Source organism: Bubalus bubalis, chromosome 3, assembly GCF_019923935.1.
Source record: "Bubalus bubalis isolate 160015118507 breed Murrah chromosome 3, NDDB_SH_1, whole genome shotgun sequence".
Classification (NCBI taxonomy): domain Eukaryota; kingdom Metazoa; phylum Chordata; class Mammalia; order Artiodactyla; family Bovidae; genus Bubalus; species Bubalus bubalis.
The window spans coordinates 19080783-19106334 of record NC_059159.1 but is presented as its reverse complement, the minus strand read 5'-3'; the positions used below and the strand labels follow the sequence as shown (position 1 = coordinate 19106334).

The following is a 25552-nucleotide window of genomic DNA, read 5'->3' as shown; positions in this document are numbered from 1 at the left end:
CTCATCTCACACGCTAGTAAAGAAATGCTCAAAATTCTCCAAGCCAGGCTTCAGCAATACGTGAACCGTGAACTTCCTGATGGTCAAGCTGGTTTTAGAAAAGGCAGAGGAACCAGAGATCAAATTGCCAACATCCACTGGATCATGGAAAAAGCAAGAGAGTTCCAGAAAAACATCTCTTTCTGCCTTATTGACTATGCCAAAGCCTTTGACTGTGTGGATCACAATAAACTGTGGAAAATTATGAAAGAGATGGGAATACCAGACCACCTGATCTGCCTCTTGAGAAACCTATATGCAGGTCAGGAAGCAACAGTTAGAACTGTACATGGAACAACAGACTGGTTCCAAATAGGAAAAGGAGTACATCAAGGCTGTATATTGTCACCCTGTTTATTTAACTTATATGCAGAGTACATCATGAGAAACCCTGGACTGGAAGAAACACAAGCTGGAATCAAGATTGCCGGGAGGAATATCAATAACCTCAGATATGCAGATGACACCACCCTTATGGCAGAAAGTGAAGAGGAACTCAAAAGCCTCTTGATGAAAGTGAAAGTGGAGAGTGAAAAAGTGGGCTTAAAGCTCAACATTCAGAAAACGAAGATCATGGCATCCGGTCCCACCACTTCATGGGAAATAGATGGGGAAACAGTGGAAACAGTGTCAGACTTTATTTTTCTGGGCTCCAAAATCACTACAGATGGTGACTGCAGCCATGAAATTAAAAGACGCTTACTCCTTGGAAGGAAAGTTATGACCAACCTATATTCAAAAGCAGAGACATTACTTTGCCAACAAAGGTCCGTCTAGTCAAGGCTATGGTTTTTCCTGTGGTCATGTATGGATGTGAGAGTTGGACTGTGAAGAAGGCTGAGTGCCAAAGAATTGATGCTTTTGAACTGTGGTGTTGGAGAAGACTCTTGAGAGTCCCTTGGACTGCAAGGAGACCCAACCAGTCCATTCTGAAGGAGATCAGCCCTGGGATTTCTTTGGAAGGAATGATGCTAAAGCTGAAACTCCAGTACTTTGGCCACCTGATGCGAAGAGTTGACTCATTGGAAAAGACTCTGATGCTGGGAGGGATTGGGGGCAGGAGGAGAAGGGGACGACAGAGGATGAGATGGCTGGATGACATCACTGACTCGATGGACGTGAGTCTGGGTGAACTCCGGGAGTTGGTGATGGACAGGGAGGCCTGGCGTGCTGCGATTCATGGGGTCGCAAAGAGTTGGACACAACTGAGCGACTGATCTGATCTGACTAGACGAACTTTGTTGACAAAGTAATGTCTCTGTTTTTTAATATGCTGTCTAGGTTGGTCATAAGTTTCCTTCCAAGGAGTAAGCGTCTTTTAATTTCATGGCTGCAGTCACCATCTGTAGTGACTTTGGAGCCCCAAAAAATAAAGTCAGCCGCTGTTTCCACTGTTTCCCCATCTATTTGCCATGAAGTGATGGGACCAGATGCCATGATCTTAGTTTTCTGAATGTTGAGCTTTAAGCCAACTTTTTCACTCTCCTCTTTCACTTTCATCAAGAGGCTCTTTAGTTCTTCTTCGCTTTCTGCCATAAGGGTGGTGTCATCTGCATATCTGAGGTTATTGACATTTCTCCTGGCAATCTTGATTCCAGCTTGTGTTTCTTCCAGCCCAGTGTTTCTCATGATGTACTCTGCATATAAATTAAGTAAGCAGGGTGACAATATACAGCCTTGACGTACTCCTTTTCCTATTTGGAACCAGTCTATTTTCCATATCTGTTTCTAACTGTTGCTTCCTGACCTGCACACAAATTTCTCAAGAGGCAGATCAGGTGGTCTGGTATTCCCATCTCTTTCAGAATTTTCCACAGTTTATTGTGATCCACACAGTCAAAGGCTTTGGCATAGTCAATAAGGCAGAAATAGATGTTTTTCTGGAACTCTCTTGCTTTTTCCATGATCCAGCAGATGTTGGCAATTTGATCTCTGGTTCCTCTGCCTTTTCTAAAACCAGACTGAACATCTGGAACTTCATGGTTCACGTATTGCCAAAGCCTGGCTTGGAGAATTTTAAGTATTACTTTACTAGTGTATGAGATGAGTGCAATTGTGCGGTAGTTTGAGCATTCTTTGGCATTGCCTTTCTTTGGGATTGGAATGAAAACTGACCTTTTCCAGTCCTGTGGCCACTGCTGAGTTTTCCAAATTTGCTGGCATATTGAGTGCAGCACTTTCACAGCATCATCTTTCAGGATTTGAAATAGCTCAACTGGAATTCCATCACCTCCACTAGCTTTGTTCATAGTGATGCTTTCTAAGGCCCACTTGACTTCACATTTCAGGGTGTCTGGCTCTAGGTGAGTGATCATGCCTTTAAAAAACTTATATTATTTATTTTTATATTTGTATTTAAAAAATTATTCCTTATCTGAAACTCAGATTTAAGTGGTTGTCCTGTATTTTATCTGACAGTTCCTACTCCTAGACCTCAAGGTCAAGTTGGAAGACAGCCCATCAAATGATTTTTTTGTTTCGTTTTAATAATTTTATTTATTTATTTATTTTTGGCTGTGCTGGGTTTCGTTGCTGCAGAGGCTTTTCTCTAGTTGTGGTAGCACATGGGCTCAATAGTTGCGGTTCCCTGGCTCTAGAGCACAGGCTCAGAAGTTGCTTGTGGCTCGGGGTCTTAGTTGCTCCACAGTATGTGGGATCTTCCCAGATCAGAGATTGAACCTGTGTCTCCAGCATTGGCAGGCGGATTCTTTCCCGTTGAGCCACCAGGGAAGCCCCCAGGAAGTGGTTTTTGTTGAGAAATTTTAAACAAAAGAACTCATTTTACGTATACAATTCAACATTTTCTAAGTAAATTGACCAACATGTACAGTCACATAGTCTGGTTTCAAAAACATTTTTATCACCCGATAAAATGCCCATTTACAGTTAATTCCCATTATCTCCCCCACAAGTAGCTTTTTAAAATATTTAATAAATAAATAATATTTTTTCTGCTGTAAAAATTCATACACTCTTAATGTAGAAACAAGGGGTGGGAGGGAGATCAGAGAAGTACAAAGAAGAAAATAAAACCACTCCTAAGTGCATAATTCAATGAGAATAATTATTAGTAATTGGGTAAATGCTTTTCTAATTTTTCCCATGTTCATATTTTTCAAGAAAAATTATATCACATTATATCACACAGTATCTTACTATTTATTTTTTGTAATACATCATGAAAATATTCCCATGGCATTAAAGCTTCTTCCACAGCCTCATTTTTAAAGGTTGAGGAGTATTCCATTGGTTTTTTTTTTTTTTTTTTTTTAATATTATTTATTTATTTGATTGAGCTGGGGCTTTTATGCTGCAGTAGGCATAAACTTCAATTCTCCTTGAGGCACTCAGGATTTTTAGTTGTGACGTGAGAACTATTAGTTGCTGCTTGTGGGATCTAGTTCTTGATCAAGGATCAAACCCAGCTGCCCTGCTTTGGAGGGAGGAGTCTGAGCCATTGGACTACCAGGCAAGTCCCCCATGGTGTTGTTTTACCAGTTTCTTTATTCAATCCCTTTTTGATGGACATTTGGGTTGTTTTCAATTTTTCACCATTTTAAATAATGCTGTGATCCACCTTCTTATAGCTAAATCCTTGCACACATCAATTATTGTTTTCTTAGAGGTGGAGCTGTTTTGTCAAATATCTTGCATGCCTGCCCTCGTGCCTGCTCAGTCGTGTCTGACTCTCTGCAACCCCTTGGACTGTGGCCCGCCAGGCACCTCTGTTCATGGGATTTTCCAGGCAAGAATACTGGAGACAGCTGCCATTCCCTCCTCCAGGGAATCTTCCTGACCCAGGGATCGAACCTGTATTTCTGGCATCTCCTGCACTGGCAGGTAGATTCTTTACCTGAGCCACCTGGGAAGCCCGTTTTGTCAAAGGGTCTACGCACTTTTAAAGGTTTTGATGATTTATTTCCCACCTTGTAAGGGACACCACCTTGGGACCCAGTTGTCCAAGTCAGAAGCCTCAGGTGAAGTTCAATCCTAGAGAAGAAGGCTGACTGATACCCGGTGGTGGGATTCAGATTGGTCCTTGGAGGAACTGGTCCCGGGAGTGCAGAGGAGAGAAGCTACCAGGTTCTGAAGAATGTCAGGTACTAGGGGGACACTGTGGGATCTCCCTGGAAACCAGAAGAATACTCTTGCCTTTACCCCATCCCCTTCTCACCACCAGCCACAGGTGCCCCAGACAACAAGCTTGAGCAGCTCCTTCCCTGCTGCCCCCTGTTTGTCTCCGTGCTCCAGGCAAGCTGGACATGGCTCGCAGGAATCTAGCCAGCTGCAGTCTGTCCTGAGCCCCGCCCTCCCCCACGGTCCGGAGAGAGTCAGCGTCGCTTCTAGGGGCCGACCTTGGCACCCCCAACCCAGGGGTCCAGCCTCCCTGCCTTCACCCAGCAACCGTGGAAGACCGCACGCGGAAGGCTTGGGGAGGTGGGTGTTGGACTGGAGGCGTAGATCTTGTGATGACTCACACGCCAGCGGAGAGGGAGAAAGGGGCTAGGGGAATGAATGGATTGCAAACCAAAGGGGAGGGGCCAAGGAGAAGAGCTTTGGTGCCTCGATTCCACCGCGTCAGTTTCTTCAACATCTGCAGTGCGTGGGGCTGAGCGATCCCACTGGGGAGTTGGGGGGGGTGGGCTGGCTGACGTTTGCTTCCCGCCCGCTGGGTTGGCCCGAGCAGTTCATGAATGACTCACCTCATTGTCAGGCTGATTCACTGCTCGCCTGGGGACTTGCGGGAGGGTAGAGGGGATTGGGGGGAACTGGGGCGGGGGCGGAGGGGGGGCCGAGAGGAGGGAGGCGGGGAGGCGGCCGCAGCCTCCCTGTAGGGGTCTGGACGCGATGGATGGGTTTCCGGGATAAGAAGGAGGGGCATGCACATGAGTTGGTCCGTGGAGAACAAGCTTGAGGTTCTGTCACTAGTCTACCTGTGACTATTTACATTTAAATTAATTAAAATTAAATCCAACGAGAGCTTCAGTTCCTCAGTGTCACCAGCCACACTTCAAGCTGTCAGTAGCACGTGCTGTTGTCAACAGCTACTATATTAGATAATGTGGAAAGTTCTATGCGGCAGTGCTGGTCTACACAGCCTTCACATCCACAATGCCACACAGACCAGACCTTCAGCCACCCCCATACACTCAGACCCCACCTCTTTGTAGGCAGCACATAACAAACACAGTTCCACACACATTCCACACACTCATTCAACACACAACAGCCACCCACCGACACATCCCCGCAGAACTCTCAGTGTGTGTACACACTTCCAGTATATACCCCTGTCCATGGGAAGACAAATGTAAACACATACACATGCATCATCACTGTGAATTGCATACAACTGTTAATACGATCAAAATACAAATTAGGACAAAATGTATTTGCAAATATGCTGAAATAGATACAAACTCAAGCCATGTGGTTCCCATAACAAACCTCAGCACGTTTGCAGACTCGAGTAGGGGGGAAGGGAACCCACGTTGTTGAGCCTCTGCCAAGGTGCTGGGCATGGAGTTAGCCATTTCAATGTGTTAATTCATTTAATTCCACAGCAATCCTGTGAGGAAGTTGTATTATTCCATTTGCATAAAGGGGGACAGCTAAGTTCAGAGAGGTAAAATAACTTACTGAAGGTCACACAGCCAGTTAGCAGTATGGTCAAATATGAAGCCCCATGTATCTAACTCCATAGACAATGCAGCATGCTGTTTCCAAACACTCCCTCTAAACACACACACACACACACACACACACACACACAAATACAGGTGTGCTCTCTCCTGTACTTAAGAAGGTGAGGCTCCTCATCCAACAAGTACAGGTATTTGGGGAAGTGAGCATGGAGTTGCCTAGACTCCTTTGTAGTCCCTTCTGACAAATAGCATTAGGTCATTCAACAAACACTTGCTGGTCTTCTGTGTGCTAAATCATGTGCCAAGTGCTGGCTCACAAAAGTGAAAAGTCATACTCGGTTGCTCTGAAAGAGTTCAAAGGCCACCAGAGAGGTGTGAGGAAACTTGAAGACAATACAGGGTATGCAAGAGACCTAAGCTATCAGAGCCCTCAAGTCCAGGGAGCCAAGGAAAAGGAAACCTGAGTCAGTCAAAGAAGGCTTCTTGGAGGAGGCAGCATGTGACCTAGGGCATGAAGAGTGAATGGGGTAGAGAGGGATTGGTATTGATTGGGACATTAGTTGAGAGATGAGGTCACTTCCTAGCTGCAGGAGACACAAGAGACCTTCGTTTGATTGCTGGCTTAGGAAGATGCCCTAAGTAGGAAATGGCAACCCACTCCAGTGTTCTTGCCTGAAAAATTCCCTGGACAGAGGAGCCTGGCAGGCTATGGTCCATGGGGTAGCAAGGAGTCATAGCACAAATCCGCGTGAGAGATGAAATAGGACAGGGAAACAGATTCTGGGGCATTGTAGGTGCTGGGGAATTTTTTTTCTTTTTAACCACACCATGTGACATGAATCTTAGCTCCCTGAGGAGGAACTGAACTGGTGTCCCTTGCAGTGGAAGCATGAAGTCTTAAGCACTGGGTCACCAGGGGGAAAAGTCCCAGCCCTGGGGATTTTATATATCATCCTCAGGTGCCTGGAAGGGATTAACATTTTTTACGATAGAAAAAATAGTATCCTGCTTGCATGTTGGAAAGAATGGACAGAAGGGAGGAGAGCCTGGACTAGGGAGACAGTGCAGCAGGCTATGGGGATTGTCCAGGCAGGAGATAGTAAGGCTTGATGTAGAGTATAAGATCTGGACAAAATAAGAGATACAGGAGGATGAGGGATCAGAGTGCATCCTGGCCCTGAGACAGTGCAAGGCAACAGCTTTCCCACCCATGAAAATGTAATGAAAACTATGATTTTCTTTCAGAGCAAGGCATATGTGCATAGGCACATGATGTTTTGGACATAATTATAGGGGATTCGTATTCCCTGAATCCCCAGTTTAAGAGCCCAGTTCATTGGAATTCTAAAAGGCAAAACAATGTAGTGGTTAAGCTTGTGGATGCTGGTATCAAACTGGCTGGTTAATTATCTTAGCTGCAACACCTATTAGCAATGTGGGCTTAGCCCAGACATTGCCCCTTTCCTCCTCTGTAAAACAGAAGTGATCCTAGCACCAATATCAAGACCTGTTGCTATGAACAAGTGAGCTAATTCATGTAAATTAATGAACCTTGCCTGAACACAGAAAGTGCTCAGGGAAGTCCAGGTGGTTATTACTACAGACTGTTGTTACTGTTTAGTTCCTCAGTCACATCTGACTCTTTTGCAACCCCATCCACTGTAGCCCACCAGGCTCCTCTGTCCATGGGACTCTCCAGGCAAGAATACTGGATTGGGTTACCATTTTCTTCTCCAGGGGATCTTCCCAACCGAGATATTGAACCCCCATCACCTGCATTGGCAGGCAGATTCTTTACCACTGAGCCACCAGGTAAGCCCATTACTATAGATTAACTCAGTACTAATGAAACATTCCCCTTTGTACTTGACTTCACAGCTGAAGTTCTGGTGTCTTCTGGTATGGGTCCTCCTACCTGAATCCTAGAACCCACTTTTCCGTTCCCCAGAATCTACCCTTCCTTTTTGGTCTGAGTCTCCATTATCCTCAACCCTGGTTATTAGTAGCCCACTAACCCCTCTTCTAAAAGAAGGAAGAAGAGGACCAGACTAGATCACTATGGGGATCTAGTCTTTGCTTTTACTTTGGAGGAAAGTGTCAGGAAGAAGACCTGTTATTTGGAGGAGAATCCTTCAGCATGAGAAAGTGAAAGTCATTCAGTCGTGTCTGACTCTTTGTGACACCATGGACTATACAGTCCATGGAATTCTCCAGGCCAGAATACTGGAGTGGGTAGCCATTCCCTTCTCCAGGGGATCTTCCCAATCCAGGGATCGAACCCAGGTCTCCCGCATTGCAGGTGGATTCTTTACCAGCTGAGCCACAAGCGAAGACCAAGTATACTGGAGTGGGTAGCCTATCCCTTCTCCAGCGGATCTTCCTGACCCAGGAATTGAACTGGGGTCTCCTGAATTGCAGGCAGATTCTTTACCAACTGAGCTATCAGGGAAGCCCAAGTCAAATTAGCATGACTGTCTTCCCCAAATTTAAAATCATAGACAACTTCCTCACTGTGGCCTGCAAGCCCCTCTCCAAAATGTCTCTGGCCCACATTTTCCATTTACTTCAGCCATCACTCCCACCCCCATTTAAGTTCTAACAGGAGGTGGGGGTGGCATTTGCCAAGTTCACTGAACTCAGAAAGGCAATGGAGGAGAAAGCATAGGACTTCCAATCAGAAGAGCCACCACCGAATGACTGTGTGACCCTGAGGGAGTCCCTTCCCCTGTGGGCCTCAAATTCCTAATCTGTAAGTAATACCCACCCTTCACTCTTCGTGGAATCTCGTGAAGACAAAATGAGCCAATGGTTAAAACTGGAAGATGGAAACTACAGTGTGGGTAGGAGTTGATAGTATTGCTCTTGGCCTTTTGGCCTCTGTGATGTCCCTTTAGTTGGAGCTGTCAGAGCCCAGATCCACAGGAAGCCCTGTAACTAGGTCTCTAGGACTATCCACAGTTGGGTTGCCTGGGTTCCCTGGGAGGAGAGGGGGCCTGTAAATGGGAGGGTTGGGGGTCTGTCCCCTAGTTCAGAAGCACAAAGGCCTTGAAGGAATTCCTAACTTGGATGAGAGTTAGAGGTTCAGGTTTCCTCTCTCATCACCATTATGGCCTCCATTCTGACATACGACAGGTTAACTGTTCCACAAGGAGCAATGATAGAAGTCATAGGCTTCCAAGAGGTCAGACCAGGCCAGGCAGTCTGCCCTTGGGAAGATGCATGGCTGGTTCAGATCAGACAGTTAAGAACTCACATCAGCTACCTTCCTTCTGTCTTTTGAGTCCTCAAAACTATGCAACCTGTGCTGTCTCTCAACTGTTTCGTGATAAGCAAGAAGGGAAACTGAGGTCAGGCTGAATCAGTAACCACAGTAGGCTTTAGTGATAACAACTAGACTTCCCAGATCACTAGGTCCTCTCCTGGTCTCTATCTTTTGTTCTGTATCTCCCTGACTTGTTCATATTTTATTTATTTATTTAATATATATATTTTTGGCCACTTTGTGGTTTTCAGGATCTTAGCTCTCTAACTAGGAACTGAACTAGTGCCCAAGGCAGTGAAAGCATGGAGTCTTAACTACCGGACCACCAGGAAAATTCTCTCCCTGACTTGTTCATGAACTTGAGAGTACAAGGAGTCATTCTTTTCTCTATCCCCAATGTTAAGCACTGTGCCTGATAAATAGTAGTCCCTGTGTCTTTCATTTATTAATTCTATAGAGCATTGTTCTAGGTGCTGGGGATACAGAGTTGAACAAGCCAGACAATGTCCCTATCCTCATGGAGTTCATATTCTAGTGAGGAAGACACACAATAAAGATGTAAACCATGACGATTATCAATAATGAAAAATGCTGAGAAGGAAATTAAGCGTTGTGATGGGGCGAGGGATGTTACTTGAGAGATTAATGTGACAGGGAAGATCTGACATCTAAACTGAAATATGAAGGATGAGAACAGCCCAGCAGCGAACATCTTGCTTAATAAATATGTGTGGCAAGAATAGACGGATGGATGGATGGATGGGCAGATGAACAGACAAACGAACAGGGTGGATTCTGGTGTGAACGAGAATCATGCTGTTAATCTCAGTCCCTAGTATGCTTAACACAAGAGAGGAAGGTGGTCAGGATGGGATGTACTGCTGCTGCTGCTAAGTCGCTTCAGTCGTGTCCTACTCTGTGCGACCCCAGAGACGGGTGCCCACCAGGCTCCCCCGGTCCCTGGGATTCTCCAGGCAAGAACACTGGAGTGGGTTGCCATTTCCTTCTCCAGTGCATGAAAGTGAAAAGTGAAAGTGAAGTCGCTCAGTCGTATCCGACTCCTAGCGACCCCATGGACTGCAGCCTACCAGGCTCCTCCGTCCATGGGATTTTCCAGGCAAGAGTACTGGAGTGGGGTGCCATTGCCATGGGTCCCAAATTCCCAACCTTGCTCTCAACCCGAGTGCGCATCGAGCAAACGGATTGGATCCAGGGTCTGCTGGGGGGCGACCGAGAGCTCATGCCTTTCCCTTTAAGGCTCGAGCGGAAGACCGCGGTGAAGGGCCTTTGGGTCGGCGGGAAAGAAATAGGTCTGCCCCTTTAAGAGGGCGGAGACGCTGAGTGGCGGCGGCTTCGAACGCGGCTTAGGGAGCCAGCCCCCAGGTTCCCGACCACCCTCCTTCGGCCCCCACCTGGATTTCCAAGACGCCTCTCTCCGACCTCGCCCCAGAGACACTGTCGCCAGGACTCTGACCCTCCCACGTGGACCAAGGCCGAAGCTCCGGCGACCCCTGGAGTCAGGGTCTGTCCGGCCAAGCCGCGGCCGGAGCCTACTGGCGGTCGCCATGGTAATGCCGCGCCGGGGACCACCGGCCGCCGGGTCCCCCGGCCGCGGGGACCTGTCTTCCGGGTTCTAGACTCTCCCTTATGCGAGCTGCAGGACCGGGTTAGGGTTTCAGGGAGAGCTTGGTGGGGTCGGGACGCCTGGCTCTAGTCAGGGCTCGGCTTGGACATACCCGGCCCCCCAAAAAAGGTCTCCCACTCACCTCCCTCAGGGTTTCATCTCCCAGTCTCTAACCTTCCGTTTCACTAAGGAAGACTCCGGTTCATCCTTACGGGTGTGCTCAAACGTCACGCCTCCCGGGCCCTCCCCCTCCCCCAACCATTCCAGTCTGTTTCTTGACATTGGGCGATAGGTCTCCCTAACTGTAGCTCTTGCTGCTTTGGCAGCTGGAGTTAGGCACGTCCCTTGGCTCTAGGGCTGACACACTTTTAATGCCTACCACAGCAGCCCTGCTGTCCAGAAAGGAAGATCTGTGGGGATGAGGGTGGAGGTGGGGGAGGTACATCCCACCTCCCAGGACCCTAGCTTTTGGGTGTTAGATAAAAGGAAACCACTGACTTGTCTTTCAGAATCAAGGCCTCTGTGTTGGGCATGCTTGGGTTTATGGTAATATCCCTTACATCTGACACGGGTTCCCCAGGCCAAGCCTCTGGGAGTGTGGCAAAATCCTTAGACCTACATGCCCTGTAAAGAATGGCACAGGCTCCCTTGGGCAGCCTTTCCTTTGCTTCCTCCCTCTTATTACAAGATTAACACAGATAGACCTAAGGGAATTATTTTACGAGACAGGATTCTAAATCATCATCTAAGTCTTTAAGTAAACCCCATCTCTCCTCATCCTTTATTCCTTCCCCAACACAGCGGGGAGAAAAAAAAAAAAACAAAACAAGCAAACAGAAAACAGTACACCTGATGTCTTGTTAGAATTAGGAAAAAGCAGAGTGAAGACAAAATGTACTTGCAAGTGGTATTTCTCCTCCAACCTCAATTGCTTTGTTTTCCTTTCAGGCATGCAGTCTGCAGAAGCTGTTTGCTGTGGAAGAGGAGTTTGAAGATGAGGTAAGGAAGTGTTGGTGATCAGAGATGGCACCCAGGCCTAGAACTCAAGTTTCCTTTTACCTGACATGTGTATCTTTTTTTCCTTTTTTTTCTGTGAGAGGCTGAGAGATGAGAAATATAAACAACCCACTTAACTGTCTTAAAAACAAATAAAAAACCAGAGAGATGAGCTGCTTAATTGTCATACCTTTAAATTACAAGGGCCTTTGCCTGGAAGCTGTGTCACGTGGATGATTGGATTCACCTTCATGATGACATACTTCATGTGGGAAGAAAGTTAATGGAGAGGCAGAGACAGCACAGCTACTAGACAGCTGGGGGCCCAGGGTCACCAACTGGCCACCTGAGCCAGGGCAAAGTATTTCATTCTCTGGCCTTCCATTTTCTCTCTTATGACATGAGGGATGTTCTTCTGCCTCAAACATTCTTCCCTTCCCTCCTCTCTCTGGAGAAGATGAGGGATTAGATTAGACCTGAAGCTGGCATCTTAGAATCACCTCTGCTGAGTCCCTGCCACGTACCAAATAAATCAGAATTTCTGGGGATGGGCCCAGGCAGGGGTATTTTTAATCTCTGGGTGCAGCCAGAGACCACTGAACTAGTGATCTGCAATGCTGTCTTCTCACTCAGATCTAACATGTAGTTTCATCTGGGTGACCCAAAATTGTTATGTCAAATCCTTTTCAGAAAGAAACAGGATTTAAGTGAATAAAGCCCCCAGAGGTAAATTAAATCGCTTAAGAATACACCACTGGGCTTCCTTGGTGGCTCAGTGGTAAAGAGTCTGCCTGTCAGTGCAGGAGAGATGGGTTCAATCCCTAATCTGGGAAGATCCCAGATGCTGTGGGGCAGCCAAGCATCACAACTATTGAGCCTGTGCTCTAGGGCCAGGGAGCCACACCTACTGAGCCCACGTGCCATGACTACTGAAGCCACATGCCCTAGAGCCCCATGCTCCGCAACAAGAGAAGCTACCTCGGTGAAAAGCCTGTGCGCTGCAGCTAGAGCGTAGCCCCTACTTGCCGCAACTAGAGAAAAGCCCATGCAGCAACGAAGGCCCAGCAAGCTAAAAAAATACAGCACCGATAGCCAGCACCAACATTAGATGTACCTCCAGTCTAATGTACATGGAAACTACTAAACTACATTTATAGAAGAGTTGCTCTGGTTTATCAATGACAAGCCATTGAGAGCTACTTTTTGACTCCCAGTGGTTTGCTTTTAAAAAATCACTTCTAGATTTGTCCGGATGCCTAATTTATGCCTAGTGAGATGGTGCACCAAGGACCCTTGTGGCAGCCACAGCCCCATACTTCCCTCCCTTTGAAGCTTTTGAAACCTGAGGTTTGAAGGGAGAAACAGACCTTTTAAAATTCCCTCTCTGGCTTGTCTCATACTCTGAGGCCCCAAGACATAGTGACAGAGGCATGTATGAGTTCCAGTCCTGGTTCTGTGAAGTTACTTAACCTCTCTGAGTCTCGGTTTCTATATCCATAAAACAGGGATAATAATATACCTATTCATAGGGTCATTGTGAGAATTCATTGAGAGAATTCTGATAAAATGTTTGCATGGTACCTGGCACCCAGTGAGATGCTTCACATGTTAGGTGTTTTGTTATCATTTGGGGACTTGATTTTTGTTTTTAAAAATAACTCAAAACTGCCAGCTTTGTCAAGGAGATATGTGTCCTTGTCTTTGTCTTTCAGCTTTGGAGATGTGTAATTACAGACTGAAAAAGTGACCCTCCTGGGTCTTACCAGGTCAAGGTAGGACTGCTAGGCTAGTAATGGAATTAAGAGTGAAGGACTCTGACAGCTCAAGTTTCTGTTCCATGACCAGTCCCTTCCCCCTTCCCAAGGCAGATGACATCATGTCTGAGAGGGAGCTCTGCAGGGGAAAAGGGCTCCATCAACTCCCAGGGTCATCAGGATTTTATTCCTGCTGTAATTCTAATATTATTATTATTACTAAGTCCTAAAGTGGTCCTGTTGGAGTATGCTAGTCTCCTGATAATACACCAAGCAGGAAAGATCCTTTCTCTAGCCTAGACAATCTAGTGCGGCAGCAGGGGTGGGGGTGGAGGGGACCTTTCTGTCAGTTAAATCAGCAGTTCTGACTCAAAAACACCCTCGGAACAGGTCTGTTGCTCTTGAAGGTGTCAATCTCACCTTGCTTCCCAACTGGAATCCGTACTTAATTTAACTTGCCCGAAAAGCTATATTTAACTTCTGCCTATTTTGCTGGATCCAAGGCCTCTTTGACTTACCGAAGACTCTGTGTGTGTGTGTGTGTGTGTGTGTGTGTGTGTGTGTGTGTGTGTGATGGGGGGAGGAGTGGGTTGAGGACACGAAGCAAGACCAGCTCTTGAGTGCACAGGCTGGACACCGGAAAGCTAATTTCCTTGAGATGGATGTGTGCCCTGGGGAATTTGTTTGACTCCTTGGTGACCTGGTTCCTTTGCTTCTCTTACTGCTCCAACTGCCACCACCACCCCACCTCCTCTCCCCTCCCCCTCGAGACTGAAGAAAGAGAGAAGCTACCTGAAAACATAGCCTTAGAATGTGTCTGGCAGAAGCCTGGTGGTGGACTCTTGGGCGAGGTCAAAGGTGGTGAGAGAGTCTACAGCTGCCTTACATGTCTTGGTTTCCTGCTTGCATGTATCTGCACACACAGACACACCACATGCCTGAAACAGTAAAAGCAGAGTGTTTCTTGACTTCCAGACGCCAAGACCCATTGTCTCTGCTTCTTTGTAGGATTTCTTGTCGGCTGTGGAGGATGCAGAAAACCAGTTTGCAGGCTCACAGCCTGTAAATGCCGGGTGCCTGAGACCTGTCTCCTCCCGGCCACAGGAGGCCCAGCGGCTGCCTCGAGTCACTGCCCCAGCAGAGGCTGCGGGCCTGCCAGCCCTGGGACGCCGCCTTCCTACCTGCAGTGGGCCTAGGGCCACTGGGGTTGCACTTCCCACAGGAACAGCTCCCCTAAGGCCTGTCTCGACATCCAGCAGCTGGCCTGGCAATCAGGGAAGAGTGACACTGACAGAAGTGCTCGAAGAGCCAGGAAGACCCCAGTCCTCAGCCTCCCACCCCCAGCTCACCTTCAGGAGCAAAGAGCAGGTGATTGGTGGCTTCGAGGGGCCTGAACAAGATGAATTTGATAAGGTCCTGGCAAGCATGGAGCTGGAGGGGCCCAGCTTGGAGTTGCAACTTGGAGTTCACAGTGAGGCCACAGGAATCCTGCCCAGCTGGCAGCAGGAGGACTCCACACTGGCTAAAAAGGCTCGGGTGGCTGATCTGAGCAGACCTTGTCAAAGGGGACCTGTGCCTTCTCCCCACGTAACTGATATCCCATCAGCCCCAGATCCCGCAGTCCTCTGCAGGACTCCACAGCCTCACTTGAGACCTGGAACCACGGGTAACTTTCCTGTCCCAGCTACCTCAGTGGTTCGTGCTCAGCCACCCCACTGGGAAGTCTCTCCTGTGGGTCCCCCTCCTCGAACACCCCAGCCTCTCCAAGCTGCTGGCAGGCCCATTCAGAGCAACCCTCAAAATCGTTTCCCTGCTCAGCCATTCCAGTCTCCAAACACCTGTTCAAGTGGCAAACTCCGTTTTCTTAGACCCCGAACTCCCAACTCAAGCTGTGCTGCTCCCTCAAAGACCAGCTGTGGACTGTTTGCTCAGGGTCCACCCCAACCCCGAACTCCAGCGTCTTCTGTCCTGTCTCCTGTCTGCATCCCGAAGGGTCCCAGTCCCTCTCCACTCCCTCAAGCCGCTCTGCAGACGCCCATCGTCACCAACCACCTGGTGCGGCTGGTCACCGCCGCCAGCCGGACACCGCAGCAACCCACCTGCACCTCCACCCGGGCCAAGATGCGCCGTTTCCCCGGCCCAGCAGGGCTCCTGCCTCACCAGGTGAGTGACAGCTTTGCTCTGGCCAGAGCCAGAGCTCCCCAGGCGGCTCCCCTGGCCGCTGGATAGCAGCCGGGTGTGTCCCAGCCCTGCCCAATCCCAGAGGATCTTCAATCCCAGAGGAAGTGGAGGAAGGAAGGGCAGGGGTTGGGGGCTTTCCAGAGCTGTGGAGAAGTCAGAAGTGGGGAGAACTGAAGGCCTGAAAACCCACATAGATGGAGATGCCTAAGGCTCTGAGAACATCACAGTTTCCATTCATTTGTTGAGCACCTCCTGTTCACTGGCCCCGGCCAGGAAGACTCGTTCTTTTATATTTACTAAGGACTGGTGTGTGATGGGCCCTTTGCTTGGACCTGAGGATACAGAAATTAACATAGAAATAGTTCTTATCCTTCGGAGCTCCAGGGGAGTGGAAGAAGCAGACTTAAAGATATGTAAAAGGGACAGAGAGAGTAGAGGTCATTCCCTGGGTGCTGGGGAGACACTGGGCTCCTTGTGCTTCCTGGGTGGGCTTTGGACAGATGAATAGGAGATTTACAGAGGTGCGCATTGGACAGCTGTGTCCTGGAGGACATTTCAGCAGTGGAACAACAGGACAGAGTGTGTGCAAAGGCACAGATTCTCTGGGAGGTCCACAGAACCATTCAATGTGGCTGGTGTGTGGGGTCACCACGGGGGAGTCAGGGCTGAGCTTGGAGTGTGGATTTTGGCAGCAGTAGAGAGACAGGGTCCTTCAGACTAGTCTTAGATCCAATCCCAGATAATTGGACTCTGAGAATCTGGTCTGGTTGTGATAGGTTACCCCTTTTCCTCACATTTGAAGGGTGTTTTCTTCAATTAGAAGCGATTTCTACTCATTAACTTGCTCTTCCCTGGCACTTTAAGAGAAATCCAAGGAAGCCATGTACATTCCTCCTGGGTTGGATCCCTGTCAGGAAGGGTGAGGTCCCCGAGAAGGGGTTTGGGGAAAGCTACGCTCTTACTCACTTCAGGCCTCTCTATTCAGGTCATCACCCACTTCAGGAAGCCCCGGGATTTGTTCCAGAGCCAGCTCCAGCTTCCTCACATTTCCCCAAACGGTCCCCAAAGCATCTTTTTTGAGCTGCCAGTGAGGCTCTTGAGACTTCGTTAGGAGAGATGTAATATGTGTTAATTGTCCCTGATAGTTTCCTGAACTCATTATGTAACCCAGACAAGAAGCTGTACTTGTAAATAACAGCTGCTGAGCTTGCTCTCGCCTTCTCCTCCTCTCTCCCCTCGTAGCACAGTGGGAAAAATCTGGACGACATCATGGTTTCCACACCCCAGACTCCGACTCACGGTGCTCTGGCTAAATTCCGGACAGAGGTAACTGACTCCATGCAAATGCTAACTTCCTGGGACTCATTTAAGAGAGAGGGACATCCTTGTGTGTTTCAGAAGCTGAGAATCAGAATCAGTGCTGCTCAGCCTATTTTCTGGGGTCACGCACCATAGCACGTTGAGGGACGCCCGTCCTGATGCCAAAGGGGTGTTAACTGATGCCATGGGTTCAGCCTTCTTTCCCAGCTAAGAAAGAACAGCCGGGCTAATTCCATCTGCCCTCAGCAGAGGAGAGTGCAATAAGTATCAGGAAATTATATCTCGGGAACCCTTCCTCTCAGGTTTCTGGGAATCAAGCTGGGAAGCTTGTGCCTTCACCTTGCCTCTGGTGCGTTCCCTCTTGGTGGGTGAGACTCAGCCTTCCTCCTCCCTGGGATTCTGGTTGACCTGCTCTGCCTCCCAGATCCACTTTTGCTTTTAATTCTCTCTAGAAGTTTTTCTCTTTGCTATATCTCTTTATATCTACCAGTCCATTTCAGCTCCAAAACAGTAAATACTCATCTGAATTTAAAGCATTTTTTAATATAACAAGGTGTACAGTTAAAGCCAGAGGCATCTCAAGTAAAATATAATTGGTTTCAAAATTGTCTGGAAGCCGTAAATGTATGTGGGGGCTCCCTAGCCCTAAGCCTTTTCAAGTTCATTACAAGGGATAAGCGTAGCTAGCCTTTTGCATTAATATAATTAAAGTCAGGTCCTGATTTAAAATAAACTAAGTTATAGAGCACCTTTGCTCTTGTTTCTCAGTGAAAGATGTGATATGCAGCAAGTTTTCACATGCCCTTTTCTGAACCTTGAGATAAACGAAAGGAGAAAGCATGGCCACTGTGCTGCCGGGAATTCACCCTTGCTCCCCCGCCCCTCCATCCCTGCTCAGTCAGGATCTCTAGCAAAGTGGACCCATGAACACCAGGCTCCCCTTCTGCTCTGTTGTGCCAGGTTGTTACTAGTTCCCAGGCATCAGTGGAGGAAGACTTTGGACGAGGGCCCTGGCTGACCATGAAATCTACTCTGGGTCTGGATGAGAGAGACCCTACTTGCTTCCTCTGTACCTACAGCATCATCATGGTGCTGCGAAAGGTAAGGGTTCTGGATGCTGAGACCCAGAGGAAAGGCCGTTTTTATATCTCTCCCCAACCTTCCCTGCTCCACCTTAGTAAAGGGGCACTCTGTTTGCTCCCTCCTACCCTAGGCCTGTCTCTGAACAGCAGCATATACCATTGGGTTGTATCTTCCACTCACCTACCTGTTCACTGCCATCCACAGTATCAGGCACAGGCAGAAGTGGGTTACGGGCATGTCTCCATACATCTGAGTCCTGAATGGGGTAGGGTAAGCACACTGCTCCCCTCAGAGCTCCCCACAGGTCAGAAGTCACATGCCGACTCATGTTAGTACATATGCTAACATGCTCCTGCCTGTGGTCTGTGTGATAGAGATCTATATAAATATATACACATCAATACATAAGAGAAAGGAGGCAGGGGAAAGAAATGAAGGACCTGCCAGCTTCAAGTCTGCCAAGGGGAGATGGGCTGAGCCCTTTAAACTGCCCCTTGGCCCTCCACAAAGGAAGATCATCACCACACTGGTACGCTGCATCACCACCCCCACCCATCCTCAGGTTGCCCTGGCTCACTTGGGAACCTTACAGATGGGACATGTCTGGCTCAGCAAATGCCTCTTCTTGTAACCAGGCAGCCCTGAAGCAGCTTCCTGGGAACAAAGTCCCCAACATGGCGGTGATGATCAAGTCCCTGACTCGGAGCACAATGGATGCCAGCGTGATTTTCAAGGACCCCACGGGTGAGGAGTTAGGTTCTGGTAGTGTCTGGCGAGTGGCCCCATTGAGGTCAGCAGGTGAAGAAGAGCCACCCTCTGCATTCACAGTTAGGATAACTGAGACAGTGAGCCACCTACTTCCCAGCTGGGCCCAGACCAGGCACTGTGCTGCCCTTGACCCTGAGACTGATGGGCAGCGTGGTGTTTGCAGGAGAGATGCAGGGCACGGTGCACAGGTTGCTGCTGGAGACGCGCCAGAATGAGCTGAAGCCTGGCTCGGTGCTGCTGCTCAAGCAGGTACTCTCCCCCTCCTTCCATAGAAAAAGCCCTGGTTGTCTCTCTGATTCCCTGCCCTCCCAGGCCCCAGGCAGAGAGTAGCTGCGCTGGTGCTAGACCCTGGCTTACTGGAGCTGAGTAAAGGCCTGAGCTCCATCCCCAGGGGGTGGGTAGGAGTGGGAGTGGCCTGTGAAGGGCCAAGGGTGGACAAGTGGTTGTACTCGGGCACCAGGGTTGAGACGGGAGTGATTTCTGTGATCCTGGTGCAGAGGCCACCAAGGGAGGGGCAGGTGGGACCAGGTGGCCAGCGGTGCTCTCTTAGGACATTGGACCCCCCCACCCACCCACCCCTTCTCTCCTCCAGATCGGAGTGTTTTCTCCTTCACTCCGAAACCACTACCTCAATGTGACTCCCAACAACCTGGTCCATGTTTATAGTCCAGATGCTGGAGAGGGGGACATCCTCAAGGGATCTCAGTCCTTCCCCAAGGTAAGAGGAGCAGGATGGAGGAGGGATAGCTAGAGCCACTCTCCACCTGGACCTTCTGGTTTCTTCCCTTCCACCACCTTGGGGAGCAGGGATGTGAGGTGGACAGTTGCCCTACGGTGAAAAGATGTCTTTGGGGACAGGGCCATTGCCTCCTGTCCCTGGTCCAGCCACCTGCCAGATGGCACGGTAACAGGACCTAGAGGAGCAGCTGGCTTCTGAGTGATCCCTGAGTGTCTGATGGCAGACTTGAACGTCATAGAGTATGGGAGTCACTTGAGAACTAACCAAGGTGACAGTCCACAAAGGGGTGGGGCCCTCAGTGAGTGACTGAGGGTTGGACTTGCTGCAGGTGACTGTGCAGAGAACAGACAGCTACAGATGGTCTGTCAGGTGAGCCAGCCCTTGCTCGACATCTTTCCCCCTGCTTTCCACCTCTGCTAGGTGAGGGGACACCAGCCTAGAATGCCTTGGGAAACCAAGGAAGACTGAGTTCCAGGCAGCTCCACTCCAGGGTGAGGGTGCAGAGCCCGGCCTTGACTTGGCACACAGTGTTCCCTCTGGCCACCTGCACCTTCCTGGGATCCTGGGTTGTTGTCATGGCCTGGCCTGGGGGTCAGGAGACCTGGGTCATGTCCCTCCTCTGCTGGAAATTTGTAACATGACCTTGGGCAAGTCCTGTCCCTTCCCCTGCTGTTGCTTTGTCTATAAAGTGAGTCTATAAAGTTATAATCAGTGATGTCTAGTCAAGTTATGCTTTTAGCTTTAATTTGCTACTTCTCATCTTTCTCCCTAACCTTCTACATTCTCTCAGTATCACCCCTTTCTAACAAAGCATCTTGATTTCCTTTTAAATTTCAAGTCACCGCTGGACTTCCCTGGTGGTCCAGTGGTTGGGATTCCATGCTTCCACTGCAGGGGGCACAGGTTCAGTCCCTGGTCAAGGAACTAAGATCCTGCAAGCCAAATGGCATGGCCAAAAAAAAAAAGATCCAAGTCATCCATACTTGTTGAAAAAAAATTAAAATGGTACAGAATAAAGAAACATAAAACTGACCCTTCCCTGTTTGCATTCCCTAGGGCTAACCATGGTTAACAGGTTTAATTACTAATTTTAATTACCTATTCATATATTAGCTATTTGGGGGATTGTTAATAGCTCATTTTTAATTCCAGCCTAACTCCTTAGTATGTTTCTGAATGGCCTCTTCACTGTCTGCTCCAGTTAAAGAGATTCCCTAAAACATCAGATACCAACTGAATTAGAAAAGAAAATCAGCCAAAAAGTTTTTTGGTTTTGTTCTATTTATTTTTAAATTATCTGTTCTTTGGGGTGTTTGGTATTTCAGCTACCTCCCCAGCATAGGCTGGGTGACTGGCCACTGCCTCATTCCTCTGTCCTGTCTTTCCTGAGCCCCTACCTATTCCTTTGAGCTTGTCTGGGTGGAGATGGTACCGTCTAGCGAGATTTCAGGGGCACAGGTATTGGTAACCAGATCCTCTATCTCCAGGATCTTGGAAGTTTCCATGAAAGCCTCCAGCAAGAGAGCGAGAAGCCTGGGAAAGGCCTCCAAACAGCACAGAACCCAGAGGCAGGGGCGTCTCTTGAGAAAGAATTCCCAGAAGCAGGTAAGATGGTCAGTCCACGCAGGAGCCAAAAAAATGGTCCTCCTATTTCCTCTTGAATAGCTCAGGCAGATTGTTCTGGCTGTGTCTTGTTCCTCCTCCTGTGAATCTTTGGATCTTACAGAAATTAGACATGGTGTCTTTCCTGGCAAGGCTGCAGGCCACAAACTAATTAACACAAAGAATGTGATCCTCAGCTCCCGCGTTTCCAGGCCATGTGCTGTTAGCCACAAGGAGGAGATAGACTGGCGCCAGCCTTGAGTCTTCTGTGGGCTGATGGCTAAACCACAGAGGCAGATTTCTCCATCCTGACTAAGCTCTGAGGCCCTCCAGGTGGTGCTAAGGGGTCCAGCATCCCCATAGTTAGGGTGGGACCAGGATACAGACCTGAGAGGCCCAAATACAGACCTCTTCGTGGAGGGCCAACTTGTTCCTCAGGAGGGAGCCTCACCCAGGTGATGCTAACACAGTCCAGGTCTGGTCCTTAGCTCTTGGATCCCTCAAATGGAACCCTCATGGGATTATGGGTAGGTGTCTCCATGTTAACCAAATTCACAGTAGACCATGGATAAGCCACAGAGCCCATTTATTTATATTGTATGAAAAAGTATCTACCCCGTGTGCTGGAATCTTCTCTAGAATCTTCCACTATCTCCTTGTAAGTCGGCTTGAAGACAAGCCAAACCCTCCTCAGAAGGTTGCTGGTGGTCATGGAATAAGAGAGGCAAGCTGCCTGTAGAATGTTGTGGTTGGTGTCACATCTCCACAGTAGGGACAGACCTGCCAGGCAGCACTGGGAGACACAGATTCGGATTCCTGCTCTGAGTCCCATTCCCCTTGACTCACACTGGCTGCTCATTCCTCTTCATTTACTCTATCGTTTCTCCAGACAGTGTAGCTAGTGAGCGGCAACTTTTTTGTTAAAATCAAATTCCAGTCCTACTTCCCTGGGTACAATGCTGGTCACCCTAGTTAAATTTAAATGCCCCCAAACTGACTTCTGGGCTTCCCAGATGGCACAGTGGTAAAGAATCTGCCTGCCAATGCAGGAGACGTGGGTTTGATCCCTGGGTTGGAAAGATCTCCTGGAATAGGAGATGGCAACCCACTCCAGTATTCTTGCCAGGAAAATTCCATGGACAGGGAAGCCTGGCGGGCTATAGTCCATAAGGTCACAAAGACTCAGACACGACTGAGCGTGTGCACAGGCTGCCTTCCGCCCTTCTAGCAGCAGTGTTTGTCCGGTGCTCCGTGCCAGACTGGGAGCTGGCCTCTGCAGGTATAGTTTCCAGCCTGACTGACGGGGCTGCCTAATTCCGTGCATTCAGTGGGCGTTTTCTAGTTGGAAGCTGTGGCTCTGGCGTCAAATGGATGCGCACTTGGGCAAGTAGTTGACCTCTTTAAACCCTGTTCTCTTGGGCAAAGTAAGGATTGTAACAGGAACCACCACGAGATGCCCTCTGCAGGGGCCGTGTGAGGCCGAAGTGAAGTGATGAGTGTAATGTGTGCGAGCCTGTGCCTGGCACCAGGAGTGCCCCCAGTACATGTTAGCTGCTCTTGTTCACAGAGCAGCAGTGGGGGTTACTGAGGTCAGCTGTTTCCAGCTTCTCAGGCAGAAGTACCCATCCGAGAACTGTGGTCAGGACAGTTACTTCTGTCCTCTCGGCTCACAGAGGCACTCTAGGGGAGGGGACGGTGACTTCTCCCACCATGCAGAGTGCAGGTGAGAGACCATGAGAATGAGCTGTGTGATTCTGAGCACATCTAAGGGCTTTTCCCAGCCTTCTTTCTCCCTCTGTCCAATCAGACAATTGCACTAGGAGACCTCTGATGCCTTTCTGCTCAGGTGCTGTGCTTCAGGATGGAAAGAAGAACCATGGAGGCCCAGGGGGAGCCCCTTTCTTTGCAGAGTGACCTTGGCATTTTGCCTCTGCCTTTTGTTGAGTGTGGGGAGCAGAAAGGAGATGGAAATCAGGCCAGCCTCAGGCCCTTTGATGTGGGGACCACTGCCCAGAGAGCCCCCTCCCTAACTGCAGCCGGGTTCAGACCCTCCTGAAGGGTGGGAGCTTCAGCTCTGAGTCACAAGGGGCCCTCAGGTTATCACTGAGTCTCCCCACCCTCCCTGTCCTCCTCTGCAGATGACCTGGATGGACTCCTGAGCGAGCTCCCTGAAGACTTCTTCTGTGGGACCAGCAATTGGGACTGCCCCAAGGCAGGGCACCCGCCGTGAGCCGGCAGCCTCTCAGCACCATGCCAGAGCTCTGGTTGTGTCTGATCACATGCCTGGGAGAGAGGAGGACCAGCACAGCTGGAGAGCAGACAGAGTTCTGAGACCTCTGTGGTCGTTCCCACCCTGGACACTTTCCCCGAGAACACACTTGTCCCTCGGATTCTGCACTGTCCTCACTTTGGGTCTTCCTTTGGCAAGCGGAACTCTGCTCGGTATTGGATCTACTGTCCTTCGAGTCCTTGGGTGCATATCCCTTCTCCTCCAACAGGGAAGGTGTGTCACTCTCCCACCTCCCCTTGACTTTAGAGGATGCTGGGCCTGGGCCCTTGACTCCCCAGTCCGAGGACAGCTGAGGAGCCAAGAGAAGCTGTGGCTTCTGTAGCAATCTGTCCCTCTGGACAAGGAAGGAACACACTCAGGCTTCCCTCTGCTTTGTCTCTTGAGGCCTATAGCTACCCAGCTCACCTGTGTCTGGGGCTCCAAGGTGCGGGGGCATGGGTGTGGCTGGGGCATCTTATTCTGAAATAAAAGCAGCTGCCTGCTTCACCCGCCTCCCTCTCTTTCCCAGCCTCTCAGCTCCTTGTCCTATCTGCCCTGCCCCTGGTGCCTTGGCCAGGACAGAGCCAAAGCTACTCATTTTCTTTCTCTTTTTTCTTACAGACTTTTTTTTTTTTTTGCTGCACTGGGTCTTAGTTGTAGCACATGGGGTCTTTAGTTCCAGCATGTGAACTGTTAGCTGCAGCATGTTCCCCAACCAGGGATCAATCCCAGGCCCTCTGCATTGGGAGCTCAGAGTCTTAGCCACTGGACCACCAGAGAAGTCTCAATAAGCTTTTTGACAGTTTGAGATTTATAGGATTATTGCAGAGATGTTACAGGGAGTTCTCCTATACCTCACAACCAGTCTAAGAGCCAGTACTGACACATTATTAACTGAACTCTATGCTTTATTGACATTAACCCAGTTTTCCCCTAATATTCTCTTTCTCTTCCAGGATCCTGTGTAACATTTAGTCATCTTGTCTGTATAGACGTCTCTTGGCTGTGGTAGTTTCTCAGACTTTCCTTGTCTCTTAATGACCATGACAGCTTCCAGGAGCACAGGTCTCGCTTCTTGTCGGATGCCCCCTTGTTGGAATTTGTCTGGTGTGTTTTCATGACTAGACGAGGGTTATGTGTTTGGGAGCTCACAAAGGTGAGCTCCTGTTCTCATCGCATCATATCAAGGGTTGGTGTTGACTTTGATCACCTGGCTGAGATAGGGTTTGTCAGGTTTGGTCAGGTTTCTCCGCTGTCAAGTTACTCTTTTTCTCTTTTTCCACACAATTTTGGAAGGAAGTCACTCTGCCGCCTCCACTTAAGGAGTGAGGGGTTATGTTCTCTGCCTCTTGAAGGGCATAATATCTACATGGATGATTTGAAATTCTGCGTGGAAGATTGGTCTGTTTTCCCTTATTTTTTGTTCAGTCACCCATTTATTATCAGTATGGACTCGTGGATATTTATTTTATACTTTGGGTTAGAGTCCACTACTACTTTATTCTGTTGCCAAGCAACTCTTTGCCACTGTAGGTTCACTGTACCACCTTGAAGGCAAGAATTGGACAAGGGTCATGGGTGGGGTATAAAAGGTCTAATTATACCAAGTAACCAGCCAACCTTGTTTTCCTTTATGGAATGAAGGGAAAAGAGGAAGATGCTCTCAACATATGTTTGAGGAGATGTGAGCCCAGTTTGATGGCCAGCTTTGCCTGCCTCTGCCTTGGCTTTCACCAGGCAGCTGTGAGTCGGGGCCTCCAATAGACTCGGCACTGCTCTGGGGAAGGCGTTATTTTCCCTGTTTCCAAAGAGATCCCAGGGATCCCAGCCTCAAAGCTGAAGGCAGCAAGTGCCTTAGGAACTCCACGTTCACCTGGCGGCTGGTGGCAGTGGGACTCTTCCAGAAGGCTTTTGTGGCCCAAGCCCGGGAACAGGCAGGAGCTAATTCACCAGCTCTGCCCTTTCACACTCTCAATTAGTCTTCCTGCTTGAACACCTACCTGAGGTGGTTGGATGGCTTCACCGATTCAATGGACATGAATTTGGGCAGACTCCGGGAAATGGTGAGGGACCAGGAAGCCTAGAGGGCTGTAGTCCATAGGTTCAGGAAGAGTCAGACACGACTTGGTGACTGAACAACACCTGAGCACACCACGTACTTTCTTTTCCCCCGCTGCTAACTCCCCAGCTCTGCCTCTCTAGCTTAGATCTGGGCCAGAGCCCTTCTACTCCAGTGGTCTTCGTGCAGCTAAACCATCCGTTCCCCCGGC

The 25552-nt window shown here is 49.1% G+C and overlaps 1 protein-coding gene across 1 annotated transcript; it reads left to right on the top strand.

The window, feature by feature from the left end:
- Positions 1–10236: 10236 nt before the first annotated feature.
- Positions 10237–23789, top strand: HROB (homologous recombination factor with OB-fold). Its single transcript, XM_006060567.4, has 10 exons — positions 10237–10514; positions 11519–11569; positions 14329–15483; positions 16744–16827; positions 17782–17922; positions 18540–18648; positions 18836–18921; positions 19265–19390; positions 20899–21016; positions 23152–23789. Exons 1-10 carry the CDS (start codon positions 10512–10514, stop codon positions 23241–23243), a joined length of 1965 nt encoding a protein of 654 aa, XP_006060629.4. The 5' UTR covers positions 10237–10511; the 3' UTR covers positions 23244–23789.
- The last annotated feature ends 1763 nt before the right edge of the window (positions 23790–25552 follow it).

What these genes read in the sequence shown, in the direction of transcription:
- HROB (XM_006060567.4), top strand. An exon ending in TGGCTAAATTCCGGACAGAG is followed by an intron (nt 16,828 to 17,781) that starts GTAACTGACTCC and finishes CTGTTGTGCCAG; the next exon opens with GTTGTTACTAGTTCCCAGGC. An exon ending in GATTTTCAAGGACCCCACGG is followed by an intron (nt 18,649 to 18,835) that starts GTGAGGAGTTAG and finishes TGGTGTTTGCAG; the next exon opens with GAGAGATGCAGGGCACGGTG.